The following is a 16,609-nucleotide window of genomic DNA, read 5'->3' on the forward strand; positions in this document are numbered from 1 at the left end:
AAAACTATGATTGCAGAGGAAGAAGAAATATCAGTCGCGGACCTACTAGAAGGAACAAGACATGACATAGAAAATGATCCTGAAGCATGGAATCGGTCTCACTCTACTCGACTTAATTCAGGTGAGGATAGGGAATCATGGAACAAGATCGCCTTACTCAAAAAATTGAACTTGGGACATCCACCAACTAAGACTCATGGCCCCTAAAAGATACACTTGGGCTAGATGCTGCAACACAGATCGCACCACAACTTGAAGATCTAGCTCCTGAAACTCCAAGTGCACCCAGATATCCTGCCAAAGCCTTTGAATCATTAATACCAGACATTCTCTCTGAGAATCAGAGAACCAAAGCCATCTGGCACTCAAAAGGAGTATTCTAAGGAATCAGACAATAAACAAGGAAGTGATATGGTAAACCAGGAATCACAAAACACTTCAGCCTTTAAAAATCTGGCAAGTTCATTGGGTCGAATAAGTGAGTTAGCAGGAGAAGGGGGATGGGGGGCGGGGTGATATCCCTTGCAAAAAAAACAACTTATTCTCAATCATGTCAACACTAACGATCGAATTGGCTCCCTTCACAAAGCTGTACGAAGCCCTCAATGATGCATTAAAGGAACCAACTAACAATAGTGGCTTATACACAGACAAGACTCACAGTACTGGAGGGGATACATAATGGCAAGAGAAAATATGTGCGCATCAACAAGAGAAGTCTCCTCACAGACACAAGATCTGACAAACCTGGCTCTAATAACTCAAACGCAAATGGAACACTCTAGTCCTAAAACGTTTCAATTCACTGGTATTCCATCAGTGGAGCTTTCCTCTCATCTAAAAGTAACTGAACAACAGACGACAAAAACAGCTTATAAGATAAAGTGCCCATCATTTAACATCCCAAACTTAAATCCACAAAGAACACAAAAAAAGCAACTCCTTCCTCTCTTCAAGATTAGAACAACCAACAGCAAGATAAAGACTCTGCCCTTACATTCGAGATGAAATTGCCTCAACCTTTTCCTAACAGAAATGGTTGTGCAATACTGGTTCCAGATCTCTCAATTTGTAGAGACAATGACCCCACTTCTGAACAATCCTTATTCAACATAGGGGGTCCCGGAAAATACAAGACAACCCTTAAATCCAAAGAAAGCTCAAAATTGGAACAATCAGCTCTGATCTTTGAAAATAAACCGATATTAAAAATACAGAGACATTTACAAGCTAAATCAACTAACATTGAAAACCAATCTGCTGACGCAAGGGCAGCACAATCATCCCCGACGGAAAGTGAACTGATGGATGTTAGGGAGAATTCTCTGTTAAGGCTAATCTCCCAAACCTAGTGAGTCCCCCAGCAGCTTTGCTGGATTTTTGGGGTTTACATTTTTCTCCTGCTAAGAGTGAGACTTTTTCTCCCACTCGTAGGCATGATTTGAGAATGTCCTTTGACTATGTAATGTGTTGTATGGGCTATGGGGTCTTTTACTCTATAGGGCTTCATGTGTTTTTGGTATGCATGTTACACAGCACCCTCAGTGCATTAACACAGGGGTGTCATAGTGACCCCCAAACATAGACTCCATACCCTGGGACTGACTACTGTCTCCCAGGACATGTAAAGTCACCATTGGCTTTACTAGTCTTAAATTGTGAACAGAACCAGTAAAAACCATCATATTGTGGAAGTACTGGTAGGGGTAATTCGATTGCCCCGGGGTCTGTTTTCCAAGGGGGCACTGTCCAGTCCCCCCTCGTCGAGTTTCTGGCTGGTGGCAGTGGATACCACGCGAAATATTCCATCGGAATATTTCCTATGGGATTTTCCCATTCATTTTAAACGCATCACTTTTTGGTGCAATGTTAAAGATACCGCCACGTTATTTATTTAATATTTATTCCCCGGTTGGGTCTTTTTGCCAGGACTCGGTTTTAAAATGGCGTTTGTGTTCACCTCTGAAACCCTAACCCAAGTCGAGCCCTTTGTTCCACTTTTGGCGGGCTTCTGCACAGAAGCCTCCAAAAGTGGTGCCACTCTGTCTGGGTCTACAGAATGTGTGGAAGGGGGAATAGGCACCCTGGACTGAGTTGCCTTGGCAACTCAAGTCACTGGGCTCACCACTTAGCATGTTTGATTGACAGCTAGGCTGATGAATGGGGGTTTTCTGCATAAAAGCAGGTCTTTGGGGACTGGAACTTCAGAAGTCGCCACATGACCTAAAGAATCCGAAGAGGGGAGACGCTGAGCCATCTACGACGACGACGACACCGCCGGTGGAGCCCTGCTGTACGAAACTCACCACTTTCCCGACGACAGAGAAGATCATCTTCCAGGAGAGTCTTCTTCCCTTTGAGCTGGTGGGACCAACCAGTTCGCCTTTTTTGCCTTCCTGGATCGTCTCGTGGTCGAATCGCCCGTGCCAAGCACCCCGGTGGCCGGATAGCCATGCTTCACCATTACCGTGAATAAAAGGGTAGTACCTTTTAACCGGGAAACTCCGCGGCTGGTTTCTTCCCTGGCAGTGCAACGACCTCCAGCTTTCCTCCACGTCGAGATCTTCTCTTCCCCTGGACGAAGCCCCGAATTGCACCCGCTGCTAGGAACAACTACCCCCGCTGGAGCCTTCTCACCATTTCAGGTACTGTGTCCCGCCTGGTCTCCCTTGCAACAGACTGTCCAAGGTGTCCCGTAAATCCTTGACTCTCTATCCTGGGGTGACCTCGGACCTGTTAACATAACCTTTCTAACTTGATCCAACCTCTTTTTGACTTTCCTGCAAAGACTTTGAGTGCATTTCCACTGTGTGATCTTGGGCACATTCCGCCTTGCTCTCCAAGAGTGGGCCTGGCCTATGAACTTTTTGCTCTCCAGTAGACCCTGCCTTTCTCGACTTGCTGTGGGTTCTTAAAAGTGTTGGTACTGTGTGATTTTCCTATTCTACCTTTTCTCTCCCTTTTTAAACAAATTATTGGAGTGCCATCTAGGGTTACGCGCTCACCTCTGTTTTGCTAAATAAGTGGTGTCTTAACCTAGACTTGTCAATTAATTAGGGAGGTGTATATATATCTAGTGACTGTGTTTGAACTTGCTTGACATATTAGTGCCAGTGTGTTTTTAAATAAATAATTATATACTTTTATACCAAAGCTCTGGTCAGTGTTTGCTTGTGCTACTGTATTTTTAGCCCTATTGTGTATACTCTATATACTACCTAACTCTTCTTGAGAGAAGTCTGACTGCTCAGCCACAGCTACCAGGTAAATCTGGGTGGTACAGACTGCTGCCAATTGGGTTTACTGCTAACACCTGTAGTCTTAAACTTTTTGCAGTGGTCCCTAAGGGAACTGCACAGGTTTCTGCCTAACAATGGAAGAAGCATTAAATCTCTGATTATCCGGGAGACAAATGTGACCTAAACAAAACAAAGCTACAAAGTGGGAAAAGGAAAGCACAGCTCTCCATCAGCCCATTGGGAAATGATGAACCGGAAAAAAAGTCCCTATCTTGAGCAAGAAACCCCTCCGTTCCTCACTTTGGAGGGAAAAAAAACTGAAGACAATGGCAAAGTTTATAGAAGCAAATCTACAAAACAAACGCACACAAATTGCAGCAACCAGAAGAAACTAGCCCAAATCAAGACATGGTGGTTTAGCGGCAAAACACAGATAAATCGATATAAACAGAAGGGAAGGGGCCCAAGATGGAGGTCCAAAGTACATGCTGCTTCTAGACCAACAAGCTTGGAGACACCAAGCAGCCCCATTCACCGACATACCTCAAGAACCAACTGTAAACACAGACGATATCCAAAGCATAAAACCCAACGAGTCCACTGTCAATCAAGATTGAGAGACCGCTCTTATCTTCATAGCCTGAAGAAAAATGAAAGAAGCAGAGAAACACTCAGAAACAGGATAACAAGATAAAACAGATCCACGGAAACCCGTTCCCTTGTATTAGAACGTATCCTAAAAGACGACAATTCTGTAATCTTAAATAGAAAGACCATTTTAGCCCTTTTTCACCACACTTCTTCACTGAAATCCATTGCTACGGATGAGATAACCACTGTGGAATTCACAGACGACGATGTGATGGACAGTGTTTATCTTCACATCAAACATTCAGCAACAAAGATCTTGCTTATGGAAGCCTTAAGTAAACTAAGATCATTGGGCTACGACTTAACAGAATGCAAATCTTGGGATGGGGTGCGACCATCTATCAAAAAACATTCGAGCACTAACCACAATTCGACCAACCAAAGATCCAGGATGTACGGTAATAAGAAAGAGGAGGTGATCCCATTCCAAAGTACAAGGAGAAACTACACCGTTAAACAACACAGTCAAGGTCACAGAACCTGTAGACATGTAACCCGGGACAGGAGCACTTGCACTCCAAGACATCAGGAAAAAAAAGACAACAGCAGGTCCTTACAGAGGCAAACACAACAAACAAATCACATCGAACAATAGACACAAGGACACAAGAAAAAAGGAATCGTACTCCAAGATGTTACGAAACAAAAGGATTAGACCTGAGTAGGTCAAGATACAGACCAATCGAAACAAAATTGAGCTTTAGAAAGGACACTCGCGGTCAGACACACAGTAAGACCCGAGAAGAACCAACCCAAAAATCAAGTTAGGGAGAAAACTAATTCGAGAAAGAATCGGTGGAACCAGGACCACAAAAAAACTGGAACATCACCATCGACCAAGATAAACTGAAGAAAAGACATTTGGATACAATGAAGACCTCTAAACAAAAACACACAGGGGAAGAATTGAGAAGCAGGGCCTGGCTTCCCACGGCCCTAGCAGATAAAACCAGACCATAGCAACGAACAACCTGGCCTCTCAGCAAAAACGATGCAGGGAACTCTGCTAACATGGTCACTATCAAATCTCTGACCATGGGATCGTGGAACACTAGAGCCTATTCACATTTGGCAAACAACTGTGACGTAAACATAGGGATCTTTGATGTTTTTTGTCTCCAAGAAACCTGGATAGTGAAACAACCTGCGGTCGATGGATTTGACATAGCCTTTTCCCTGGCACTACAAGGCCCTTTGGGGAGACCCCGGGCAGGTCTAATCACAGCTATTAAGATAGGTGGTGACCTGCATCTGGAAAAATTCTTAAAGAAAGAGCCACACTTCTAATCAGCTGGACACCCACCGGATCCACAAAAAATAGAAATTAAGGAATCATTTATTTGATCATAAATACTTATTGGAATCCAAAAGACTTCATCTGACACCTTCATCCAGAAGAAAGATGTGATTGTGTATGATGCCTTACAAGCTCACAAAATCGACCACACCTTCATATGTGGCAACCTGAATGCAAAAATCGAATGGGAACGAGATAAAAACCCTATTCTTCTCAAAAGAAACTTAAGACACAGTGAGACGGGCTCTTCATTGAGAGGCAGTAAATGGGCAGCTGCAATGGAATCTCGTGACATGTACAACCTGCACACCCTAAAAAAACATAACGAACTGGAGATCCCTACTTGAGAACTAGCAGGACATCATGCAACGTTAGACAACATGTACGTGACACAACTACTTGCAAAGGTGACAAATTTCAAGGTGACCCGGACCCTGCATAGTGATCACAACCTACTGATCGCAACTTGGGAAACGGAAATCGCCTCTAATAAATCTACCCGACGGCACAGGTTGACAAACCTGGAAAATAATAACGGGGGAACCCGACTGCGTCTCGAATCGACAGCGACAGAAGTCATCACTGATTGGTACCTTCAAGAAAAGGAGATTCACAGGAAAAGTGGCTTAAGTAGACCAATAGATTACTGCCCTCTACTAATCCCTTACCAAGTGGCACCCTCGACCCGCTGCTCGAAGAAGAGTTTTTTGCACCAAAATAACTCTACTCTGAGAACAAAAAGGTTAGAAATGAGAAGAGTAATAAGAAAAGCTAAACGATTCCCATCATTATCTAACAGCAATGAGGCTATAACAGCCACCAAAAAATACAAAAACTGGTTAAAAGGATACCAAATCTCACTGTATCAAACAGACTCAGAATGCATGTTAAAAACTCTTAGTGGCAAACAACCAAAAGCTTTCTGGGCCTTAATTTCAACGGGAGGAAGACAAACCCAAGAGCCCCTAGTTAGCAGTGTAAATGAAAAAGCATGGATTTCGCACTTTTCTGAGCTATTTGGCACACTACCACCATCGACGCAAGCCCAAAATATCCATACTGTGAAATGGGACATTGACCTGGATAACACAGTGATCGAAGACAAAATCACCAAGCTAAGACCATTGTGAGTTCCAGGCCCAGACTGTCTATCAAACAGATCTGAGAGCAAATCCTGGGCCATGGTCCTTATTAATCTCAGAAATTTTCAGAACTTGCTTGGACACATCCTCTATACCATCTTCATGGAAAACTGATAATTGTTCCAATCTATAAAGCAGGAGACAAACGAAATCCGAATAACTACCGACCCATGGCACTTTTAGACTGCCTAAATAAAATGTTTGGGTCCTTACCTGGACTAATTCAAATCATGGGTGACATTGCAAGGTTGTGATCCCTTCCAGACACGATTCACCAAAAATCTTGGAAACTCAGCTAACATATTGATCATCAGTATCCTCAAGGCAAAAGTTTTAGCAGGCTCACCTCGACTACTCATGGCTTTCGTCCATCTTTCAAAGGCATTCGATAAAGTGAACAGAGAAAAGCTATGGAGCAAACTAACGAATTGGAAATGACCGGCGTCCCTGCTGGTTCCGATCAAAGAACTCTGCACCGATACTTATGAGAGTTTGTCTTAACGGCGCTGGTCTCTTCTCCAACAACAACTTCACTTTCCGCGGTGCAAAACAAGGCTGCCCGCTGGGCCCTGCGCTCTACAAAGCCTATACAGGAGATTTCCAATATACGGCAAAAAACATAAAGGCTCCCCCCCCCAACCCAACATTGGGATCAGAAAAAATCAACAGGCTGTTGTACGCAGATGATATCATTTTAATAGACCAAACCATGATAGGCCTCCAAAGAAAACGAAACAATTTACAGGAGTATCTAAAACTGAACGACCTTGAGATAAACACTAAAAAACAAAGTAAAGAGCTTTGAAAAAATAACAAGAAGGAAAGACAAAGACAGCTGGGTCCTACTGAAAGAACGTCTTGAAAATATAAAACTTTCAGATACTTGGGAGTCACCATCAGTAATAGTGCGCTTGAAGTCCCAATGCAAGAAACTCTGAAACTCAAGACAAAAAGCCTCACAAACCAGATAGTGTTGATGGACAGAATGCTCGGATGCTTTTCCTTGAAATCCGCACTGACCTTTTACAAATCTAAAGTGGTCCCTGCACTAAGCTATGGAGGCAAAGCTATGTCAGCCATCCCGGAGACTATCTTGAACAAACTGGAAGGGTCACTATGGAGGATTATTATTACACCTAACCCCCTCTACCCCAGTGGCACTCATCCGCAGAGAGCTGAGCCTGACTTCCCTTAAAGGCACCGTCGCCCTCAATGGCCTGATGCTGTACAGGAAACCCAAATCACCTAACCAAAAAGTGTACATACTCATCCGGGAAGAGATGAACAAAAGAACAAACAAGATGCTGAACAGCTGGTCTAACAAAAATGAGGCTCTCTTTGAGGAAATCGCAAGCTCAGAAGAACAACTTCTCACCAATCCTACAAAAACTGCAAAGAAAATTCAAAGAAAATGACTGGTGCTATACCCTGGACACGGCCTGGAATTACAAGATTTGCCAATAACTGCCAGCAAACGCTCAAAAGCTGAACGAACCGTCAAATTACTTGGTAAAATTTCCAAGTAAAAGGACTCGATCAACTTTTCTACGAGCCAGGCTAAACTCCCCGAAAACAAATGAGATCTTGGTTATCAGAAATAAATCCAAAGAAAACTGGTGCCGCTTCTGTATGGATCACCACATGGTGGAAACTTTAAAGCATCTCATCTTAACATGTCCGGGTCTGACAAATAAAAGAATAATACACCTAGGTCACCTCTACACAAACCTTTGACAGTTGGACAAAGATTATTGGTGGTCCTATCTTTTGAACGGGGTAACAGAAAACCTGTGATAGCTGTAGGGAACTTCCTGGAGAGTCTGAACTTGGAAAAAATGTAGATAACTACAGAACGTCTGACAGATCAGATGGTGAGAAGAAGCACCCAACCAAAGACACAAGTAAGATCCAAAATGAAAGAAGAACCAAAGAATGAAAGTTACGAGGTACTTGAAAAAAAGGAACTTTTTTAACTAAGGAAAGAAATCACTTCACTTCGTTTCACTTTAGTAAAAGCTGGTAAAACACAGCTAAACCAACAAAAAAATTAAAACTCCAGATGAGTTCGTCTTGGGGTCGATTGGTCCCACCAACCCAAGGGGAGAAGTCGTCCTTTGCAAGGCTTCTCTAGTCGAGGCAAATTCGGAGCTTCAGCACTGCAGCAGGGCGTCACCGGGCAAACCAACGGTCTACAAGTTTCAGCAAGCTTCTCTTCCAAGTTCTTCTTTGTATTCCTTCGTCCAGTGGTCGACTCTGCCTTCCTTGCAAAAGACCTTGCTTTTTATGCGAGTGTCTCCTTCATTTGCAGTTTAGCTGTCACTCACACAGCAGGGTGGCTGTCCTCCCAAGGACAGCCAGCCGGCCAATGACATTTGGGTGCATTCCTGTAACCAAGGAGCCTAAGCACAGGGAGTTTCAGGCACCTCCCTCGCTTCCTGCCCTGCCAGGCACGCTGAAGCCAGGGGGGCAGGCTTCACCAGTTAACCCTGCCAAAGACAAACCGAACAAAGGGACCAAACCTGGTTTTGGCACGCAGAGTAAACCTCAAGAAAGACCTTTCCAACAGAAATGGCGAAAAAAGACGACCAGGGCCATTTTGACAAAATGGGCACCCATGGGTGATTTAACTGTAGCTGCAATTGCAGCTTGTGGTAGAAACATACAATGGTAGGAAAAAGTAAACCACTGCCACCAGCCATTAATTGTAGAAAGGGTAACATAAAAATGTTACTTGAGAAAGTAGACAAAGGGGATACTAAGTAACCCCTCCAGCACTCTATGTAAGATAGTGTGTGCTGGGCCTACAAAGTTACAAATAGGTAACTAAAGTCAATTTCACTTTACTGCTCTTGGAAACAGTACTTTAACCAAGAGAAGGTATTTAAACCTTTGGGAAATCTGAAAGACTTCCCTGTGCCACTGCACTGAAGGTGCTGTGTGTCACAATGTAAAATGATGATGCCTATGGGGTTTGTCAGACTCCAAAACCAGGAGAAACACAGTGTTCAGATCGAAGAGAAAATACATGAGTGGGAAAAGGGTCTCACTCTCTCCAGGATAAAAATTAAAATCCTAAAGTCAAGCAAAAGAGCTGGGAGTCTCTAAGGTAGAATGGAATTGCCACATTTCTGAGAATTCTCCTTAACAAGGGATATAGGAAAGGAATTAAATAATTCATCAGAACATAATTGAAGTTAAGTAACTTTTGCTTTTCATGCCTTAGTTAATTGGAGATTATTTTGTTTGTTCCAATGGTTTGGCATTTCATTTAAGTTTTTTGACGTTCTTGCTTTAGGCCTACAATGGTCACTGTGAAGCTCTAAAGACCCTAGCTGAGACCCTGGTGAACCTGGATGTGCGGGATCACAAGGGACGCACTGCTCTGTACCTCGCCACAGAGCGGGGATTCACTGAATGTGTGGAAGTGCTCACCAGTCATGGCGCCTCTGCTTTGGTGAAGGAGAGGAAGAGGAAGTGGACACCACTCCATGCAGCTGGTGAGTGAGCTTGCTAGTATCTGTGTTAACAAGTTGTCATGCTTCACAGGACCTTAGAAGGTGTAAGTTGATGTGAGTGAGCTCACTCAATTGAAAGTAGTCTGGAACGGGAAGGTCTGTGCAAGTGTGCTGGTTCCAATCACAGGAATATGAAGAAGGCTGTTCAGCCTGACACTGCGCTCTATTGGGCTGTAATCAGATGGTACAAGCTGCAACATTTTTCTCAACTATTTGTTAGCATTAAAACAGCAATCTGACTACTGGATGCTTTTGTGAATCGTTAAGTCTAAAACATGTGCAAAGTACTGTAAAGTAAAACTAGAGTTTAACTAAAGGCTTGCAATAGTTTGTGCAGACATTAATCTGTTTGGGAGAAGCCTACCTTCTACAGCATCACCGATTGTCACAATTCCCACCCGTTCCTAAGTATCTGACATTTACCTTTCCTGCTAACATCTCATTGATTGATGCTCACACATTCTTTTTTTTTTTATATAACTGTTAATTTGAGTTTAAAACAACAAAACATAAACATAGGCATTCATCAGGAAAGAAATTATGGCAGTATCGACAATGGCAGGTATCAAAGTCAGGGTTCCTTGACTACATCTGAGAGTCAGAAAATGGGTGGCAGTTCTGGCCATGTAGTATGTCCCAGGATGAGGAGAGGTGGGAGGGGACACCGGGGGGGGGTAGGGGGGTGACCAGGGGACGGTAGGGGGGTTATCATTCAGTACACGTCTAGCCATTTCCCCCATATCTTTTCAAATTTTCGGGGGCAGCCACTCGCATTGTAGATGCGATGTTTCATAGATGTGCACCTGCTTAGGTCATTGATCCAGCGGTTCAAGCATATTGAGCCTGCCAGCCCCAGGTTTCAGCCATCAGCCGTTTCCCTGCTCCCAATGCCGCTGCTAGGAATGACTTTTCATGCTTAGTAAGGTCGACCTCCCCCCAGATTCCCAAGAGTGTAATTTTGGTGTCTTTCGGAATTGGTGCTCCTAGTATGTTGGAAACCGTATTGAAGCATTCGTCCCAGAAGGTTTGTAGCACCTCGCAGTCCCAGATCATGTGAAAGAAGGTACCCGTCTCCTGTTTGCATCGGAGACATGTCACATCTCCGGTTCCTCCCCATCTGGCGAGGGCTGTGCAAGGGTAGTAGGAGTGGTGAAGTATTCCGAGTTGTATCAGTCTTAGTTTGGCTTTGATACCTATCTCTCGGGGAAACATCAATGCGTCTACCCAGTCTTCCTGTTCCAGGTGCTTAGATCCCTTTCCCATCTCTTTCAGTTTAGTGAGTTCTTTAGTTCCGAAAGAGTTAAGGGCTTGGTAGAGCGTGGAGGTGACTTTGGAGGGTATACGTTGCGGAAGAGTGTTGGTCTCCAAGGGGGGGAACAGGAGGGTATGGTGGATATGTCTGGGAATTGGGTGTGTATGGCGTGAGCCAGCTGTGCTTGTCGGAACCGGTCCATCTGTGTCAGACCAAATTTGTTGTGAAGAGTATCAAACTCTAGTATGCGTCCCTCTTGGATCACGTGTGCCAGTGTGGTTACCCCATCGCTTTTCCCAGTCCTCAAAACAGCCCATTCTCTGTATTTCTGGGAGGTATGTGTTGTACCATATGGGTTGGGCTAATGTTGGTTTTGCTCCACAGACAATGTGTTTGTTTATGCGCTTCGCTCTTGACGTTGCGGATGTGGAGTGACATTCTTGGTATTTACGAGGTTCGGTTGTTGGTGGCGTATAGGGCTTGAAGGGGTGGTACGGGGTGCATAGCCTCGATGTCGATGCGTATATGTGGTAATGTGGCTTTGGCGTGTAGCCATTCATTTACGACCCCTGTCTGTGTTGCTAGATAGTACATGCGTATACATGGTAATCCAATGCCTCCCTCCCATCCAGAGCATTGGAGTGTAGTAAGAGCGATTCTGGGTTGTTTCCCTCCCCAGAACAGTGTGCGTAGGTTCCTGTCTATGCAAAGGTTTCGTGGGGGATGGCGGAGTGGAGCATTTTGTAGAACATATAGGAGTCTTGGGAGTGTCATCATTTTAAACAGAGCTGCCCTGCCCATTAATGATAAGGGGAGCGATTACCAGTGGGAGACATCCTTGGTGAATCTGTCTAGCACAGGTTGCAGGTTAAGTTGGAGGTATCTGTCTAGGGCCGGGCCAATGCGTATGCCTAGGTATGTGAATTCTCGAATGCAGACGTGGTAAGGGCAAGTCTCGGGGATCGCGGTGTCGCCACCCTGGATCGGGAAGTAGATGGTTTTTAGCTTATTTACCTTCACGGCAAAACTTTGGTATTCCTTGAGGGTGTGGGACACAATCAGGCATGAGGTAAGAGGATTGATAAGGTATATGATATGGTCCTCGGCTCTCACTCTACGCAGATCTTCTCCTCCCCAGGCCAGGTGAATCCGGACCAGTTTTTATCCGATCAGCATTTAATTGCTAGTGGTTCAATAGCTAGCAAGAATAGGAGGGGAGAGAAGGGGCAGCCCTGTCTAGTCCCGCGGCCCAGTCGAAACAGTCTAGAATCTTGCCATTTACCCTTATAGTTGCCTCCAGGGATGCGTATAGGAGTTTAACCCAGGAGATGAAGTCTCGCCCAAAATTCATTTGAGCCATGATTTCCCACAGGGCCTCCCACCCGACTGAGTCAAATGCTTTCTCGAAGTCGACTGCCAGGAGGGCCAGTGGGCACGGTATCTCTGGGGCCCTGTCCAGGGCAAGTTGGACGCTACGTCGGTTCATGCGGGTGGACTTGTTGGGCATGAATCTGCAATGATCGGGGTGGACAAGGGACTCGATCACCTTGAGCAGTCTATTTGCCAGTACCTTGGCGAGGACTTTGGCCTCTCCATTGATCAATGAGATGGGGTGGTAGGAGGCACATTCCTCTGGAGGCTTTCCGGCTTTAGGTATGACTTATGCACGCTCTTTTAAGGTCCAGAGGGAGTGCGCCATGTTCTTTACTTCGGAGAAACATGCGGTGCATGTGTCCAGTTAGTGTGGTGCCGAGGCATTTCCAGGTCTCCACAGGGAAACCATTGGGGCCCGGGGTCTTTCTGGTTTGAAGCTGTGCGAGCGCCTCTTGCACTTCATTTTCAGTAATATCGGCATCTAGGAGGTCTGCTTGTTGTGCTGAGAGTCTCGGGACCTCGATCCGGTCAAGAAATTTAGAAGGAGCGGGTGTGGGGTCTCTTATGGGTGGGGCGTAGAGTTTTTCATAAAAGATGGCGAATGCTTCTGCTATGTCGGAGTCTGTAGTTAGTAGTTCGCCCTCCGGTGATCGGATAGTCCGCACGTACCCGTTTGTTCGCGTCTCTCCAGCCAGGCTAGGGTTTTATTTGCCTTGTCCCCTTTCTCGTAGATTTGGCTTCAAACTAGTCGATGAGCTGTCTGTACATTATCCAGGGCTATATTGCTAAGGGCTTCTTGGGCCGTTATCAGGGCCTCCTTTGTGGTTTGGGTTCCTTGCGCGCAAAATTGTTCCTCACATTCGGATACTCATTTTCGGCGTCCACGATCTTTTGGGTGTGTGTCGTTTGCGGTGGGCTGACACTGCAGAGATGGCTTCTCTACAGAGGACTGTTTTATACACCTCCCATATCGAGATTGGGCATTCCACTGAGCCTTCATTTATTTCAAAGTATTCCGTGATCTTTTTCTCTAGTTCTTCGGCAATTTTGGGAAGCCTTAAGTGGTAAGTGTTCAGGCGCCAGGTGGTGTCTGGGCGGTGGTGAGCATTTTTCATGGTCATAAGAAGCGGGGAGTGGTCTGAGATGCCTCTTGCCAGAAATTCAGCAGCTACAAGCTTGTGGGACATGTTGCAGGGGATGAAGGTATAGTCAATCCTCAAATGTTTTGAGTGCACTGGAGTAATATGCGGCATCATTGTCATGTAGCGATCGCCAGGTGTCAGACATTCCCAGCGTCTCAGCAAAAGTGTACAGAGCGGTCGGGGCATGTCGGGTTCCGGCTCTTCTGTGAGATTTGTCAGCGGTGACCTCCATTTCTTCCTTGAAGTCCCCCCCTCACCCCCTCCCAAAGGCCCACAGGTCTGCCTCTTCTTCTAACAGTACGTTCTGTAGTTTGCCAAGGAGTTCCTTCGTGAGTGTGGGGGGGGGGGGCGTAGGCTGCAATTGGGCCCCATCGTTCTCCCCAGATGTCGGTGAGTAGCATCACAAATCCGCCGCGAGGGTTGGCCCGCACTTTCCTGACCTGTATGGGTACCCGTTTGTGGATAAGTATCATCGTGTCCCTGGCACCTTTTGTGAACCCTGCCTGGTATGCGTGCGGGTAATTGGACATTCTGAAGAAGCAGTGGCCGGTTCCAATCAAGTGGGTCTCAGAGAGTAGGGCTATATCTGGTGAGTATCGATTGAGGATTTGGAGCACCAGTCGACATTTCACGCAGGAGCCAAAGCGGTTGACAATCCAGGTCAATAGGGACAGGTTATCAGCGTTTGTCCTGGATGCGTGGCCAGTTTCATCCGGTCCCTTCTCTGTCCGGACTGTTTTGCGACAGTGTGGGATGATTGTGGCTCCGTGGGCTCTGCTGTGGTGCTGAGCTATCCTTTTCCGGCGTCCGCCATAATGACTCTTGTGGTGAACTGGGGTGTTCTGGACCATTCAGAATTTGGGTCTCCATCCACTCCAAGGCTTCCTTGGGTGAGTGGAACAGGTGGGTGATGCCTTTGTGGTGCACTTTTAGTAGCGCTGGGAAGAACAATGTGTATTTTATTGAGAGAGAGTGGAGCTTCTTTTTGACTGAGTCGAATGATTGCCATGCTTTTTGTACCTCTCTGGTGTAGTCTGGATAAAAGCCGACCCTGTGGCCGTTGTATGTGATGGGCCCTGTGGCGCGGGCGATTTGGAGAATTGCATCCCTGTCTCAGAAGTTCATGAGTTTTGCTATGATTGTGCGTGGGTGTGCTCCAGGGACGGGTCGGCCGGTCGGAACTCTATGAGCTCGTTCGATGGAGAAGAACTTCGAGAATTTTTTGGGGGCAAATACGTCAGATAGCCAATCTTCCAGGAATAGCTCTATGCTGGAGCCCTCTTCTCTTTCGGGAATTCCGAGGATCCGGATATTGTTTCTCCTTGCTTGCCCCTCACTGTCCTCGGCTCTATTCTCAAGTTGCAATACTTTTTGGGTTATGGTGGCAAGTTGCTTCTCTATACACCCAATGGTGTCCTTCGAGTTGGAGATCCTCTGTTTGGCTTCTCTAACTCTCGAGGATAAGTTATGGAGGTCCTGCCGTAGGAAGGACACCTCTGCAGCCAGGCTGCCCATTTCCCCCTCGAGGGACGTCCGCGATTCGTTAATGGCTTTCATGACGTCGTCAAAGTGGAGTTCTGTGATAGAAACGCAGGAAGAAATCGAAAAAGCAATTCAAAAATTTTAAAATTCTCGAGCTCCGGGGCCCGATGGCATTTCAAATGTGGCTCTTATACAAAACAAAACGGAATGGACCTTCTTCATTAAGACCCTGTTTGGGAAGATAGCAAAGGCTAAAACTCTCCCTGTTACGTGGACGAAGGCTGTGATTTTTCCAGTGTTCAAGAAGGGTGATCGTAGTGACACTGCAAATTATCGCCCTTCTGGACACAATCGGCAAAGTGTTAGCCACCTTTCTACAAACCAAGCTAGCCAAGTGGGCTGAAAATGCAAAAGTATACGACGAGTGACAAACAGGTTTCACAAAAGGAGTAGGTGTCGAGCTAAATCTGACACTACTCAAGATAACATAATTGGAAGCCTTGAAGAATAACAAACAACTGTTTGCAGGTTTCATAGACCTCAAACAGGCATTTGATTGCATCAACAGAAAGATTTTATGGAGCAAATTAAAAGCCTGGGGATGCCCAGAAAATCTATTGCAACTAATAAAGGCACTGTATTCAAACACCACAATCCGAGTGAGATTAAACAAGCAGGGAGATCTAACGGAAGAAATTCAAACCAAAAGCGGAGTCAAACAGGGTTGTCCACTGGCAGCACTCCTATTCAAATTATACATTGCTGACCTACCAAAGGCTCTAAAACAACCAAGAACCTTTCCGCCAAAGATCAACGGAAAACCGGTCAGTTGGATAATCTATGCTGACGATATTGTGCTCTTAGATCAGACACAAATCGGTCTTCAAAGACTCCTCTCTGCCTTACAGCAATTTCTGACGGAAAATGATCTTGAAATAAATGTCAAAATCAAGAATTCTATCATTAGGCCGGAAATCCCGACTAGGCTCAAGAAAATTCTGCTGGAAGGTAAACGACAAACCAATTCAACAAACGGACAGAATTCGGTATCTAGGAATTATCTTCAATACATCAATCCAGGAGTGGTGTTGGAAGCAACACTTGAGATCAAGGATGTTGTTTGCGATACAAGGCGCGAAATTGCATGCAAAGTTTGGCAAATTCACATTGTCCCCGGTACTAACCTTTTATCTACACAAAGTAGTGCCAGCGATAACCTTTGGAAGCGAGGCAGGCTGGAATATAAACGCTCAATTTTGGGATCAAATTGAAGCAATTTTTTGGTGCAAAGTATTGAAACTACCACAAAATGTATCGGTAATTTCAATACGACACGAACTGAGCATAGAGGCCGTAATTTTGTACAGTGGTGTGGAAATCGATAACAATGCTGCGCAAGATGCGTCTACAACCGTCAGTAATACCATATGAGATCCTAAACAGAAGAGCAATACATCCTGCGAATGATTTGCTTAGAATTTGGGAAGACAAACTCTTAAAGATACTAAAAGATGC

General features: G+C 45.3%; 1 protein-coding gene across 3 annotated transcripts in view; it reads left to right on the forward strand.

The window, feature by feature from the left end:
* ANKRD52 (ankyrin repeat domain 52) overlaps positions 1-16,609 on the forward strand; it is a 1,656,133-nt gene that overhangs the window by 969,692 nt on the left and 669,832 nt on the right. For all 3 annotated transcript variants that reach the window (XM_069653745.1, XM_069653746.1, XM_069653747.1), the window contains one exon: positions 9,625-9,826. In XM_069653745.1, the coding sequence (XP_069509846.1) occupies positions 9,625-9,826 (202 nt within the window). The remainder of the gene's footprint in view (positions 1-9,624; positions 9,827-16,609) is intronic.

The sequence above is a fragment of the Ambystoma mexicanum genome, chromosome 3q (genome assembly GCF_040938575.1).
Source record: "Ambystoma mexicanum isolate Mex_15411 chromosome 3q, UKY_AmexF1_1, whole genome shotgun sequence".
NCBI lineage: Eukaryota > Metazoa > Chordata > Amphibia > Caudata > Ambystomatidae > Ambystoma > Ambystoma mexicanum.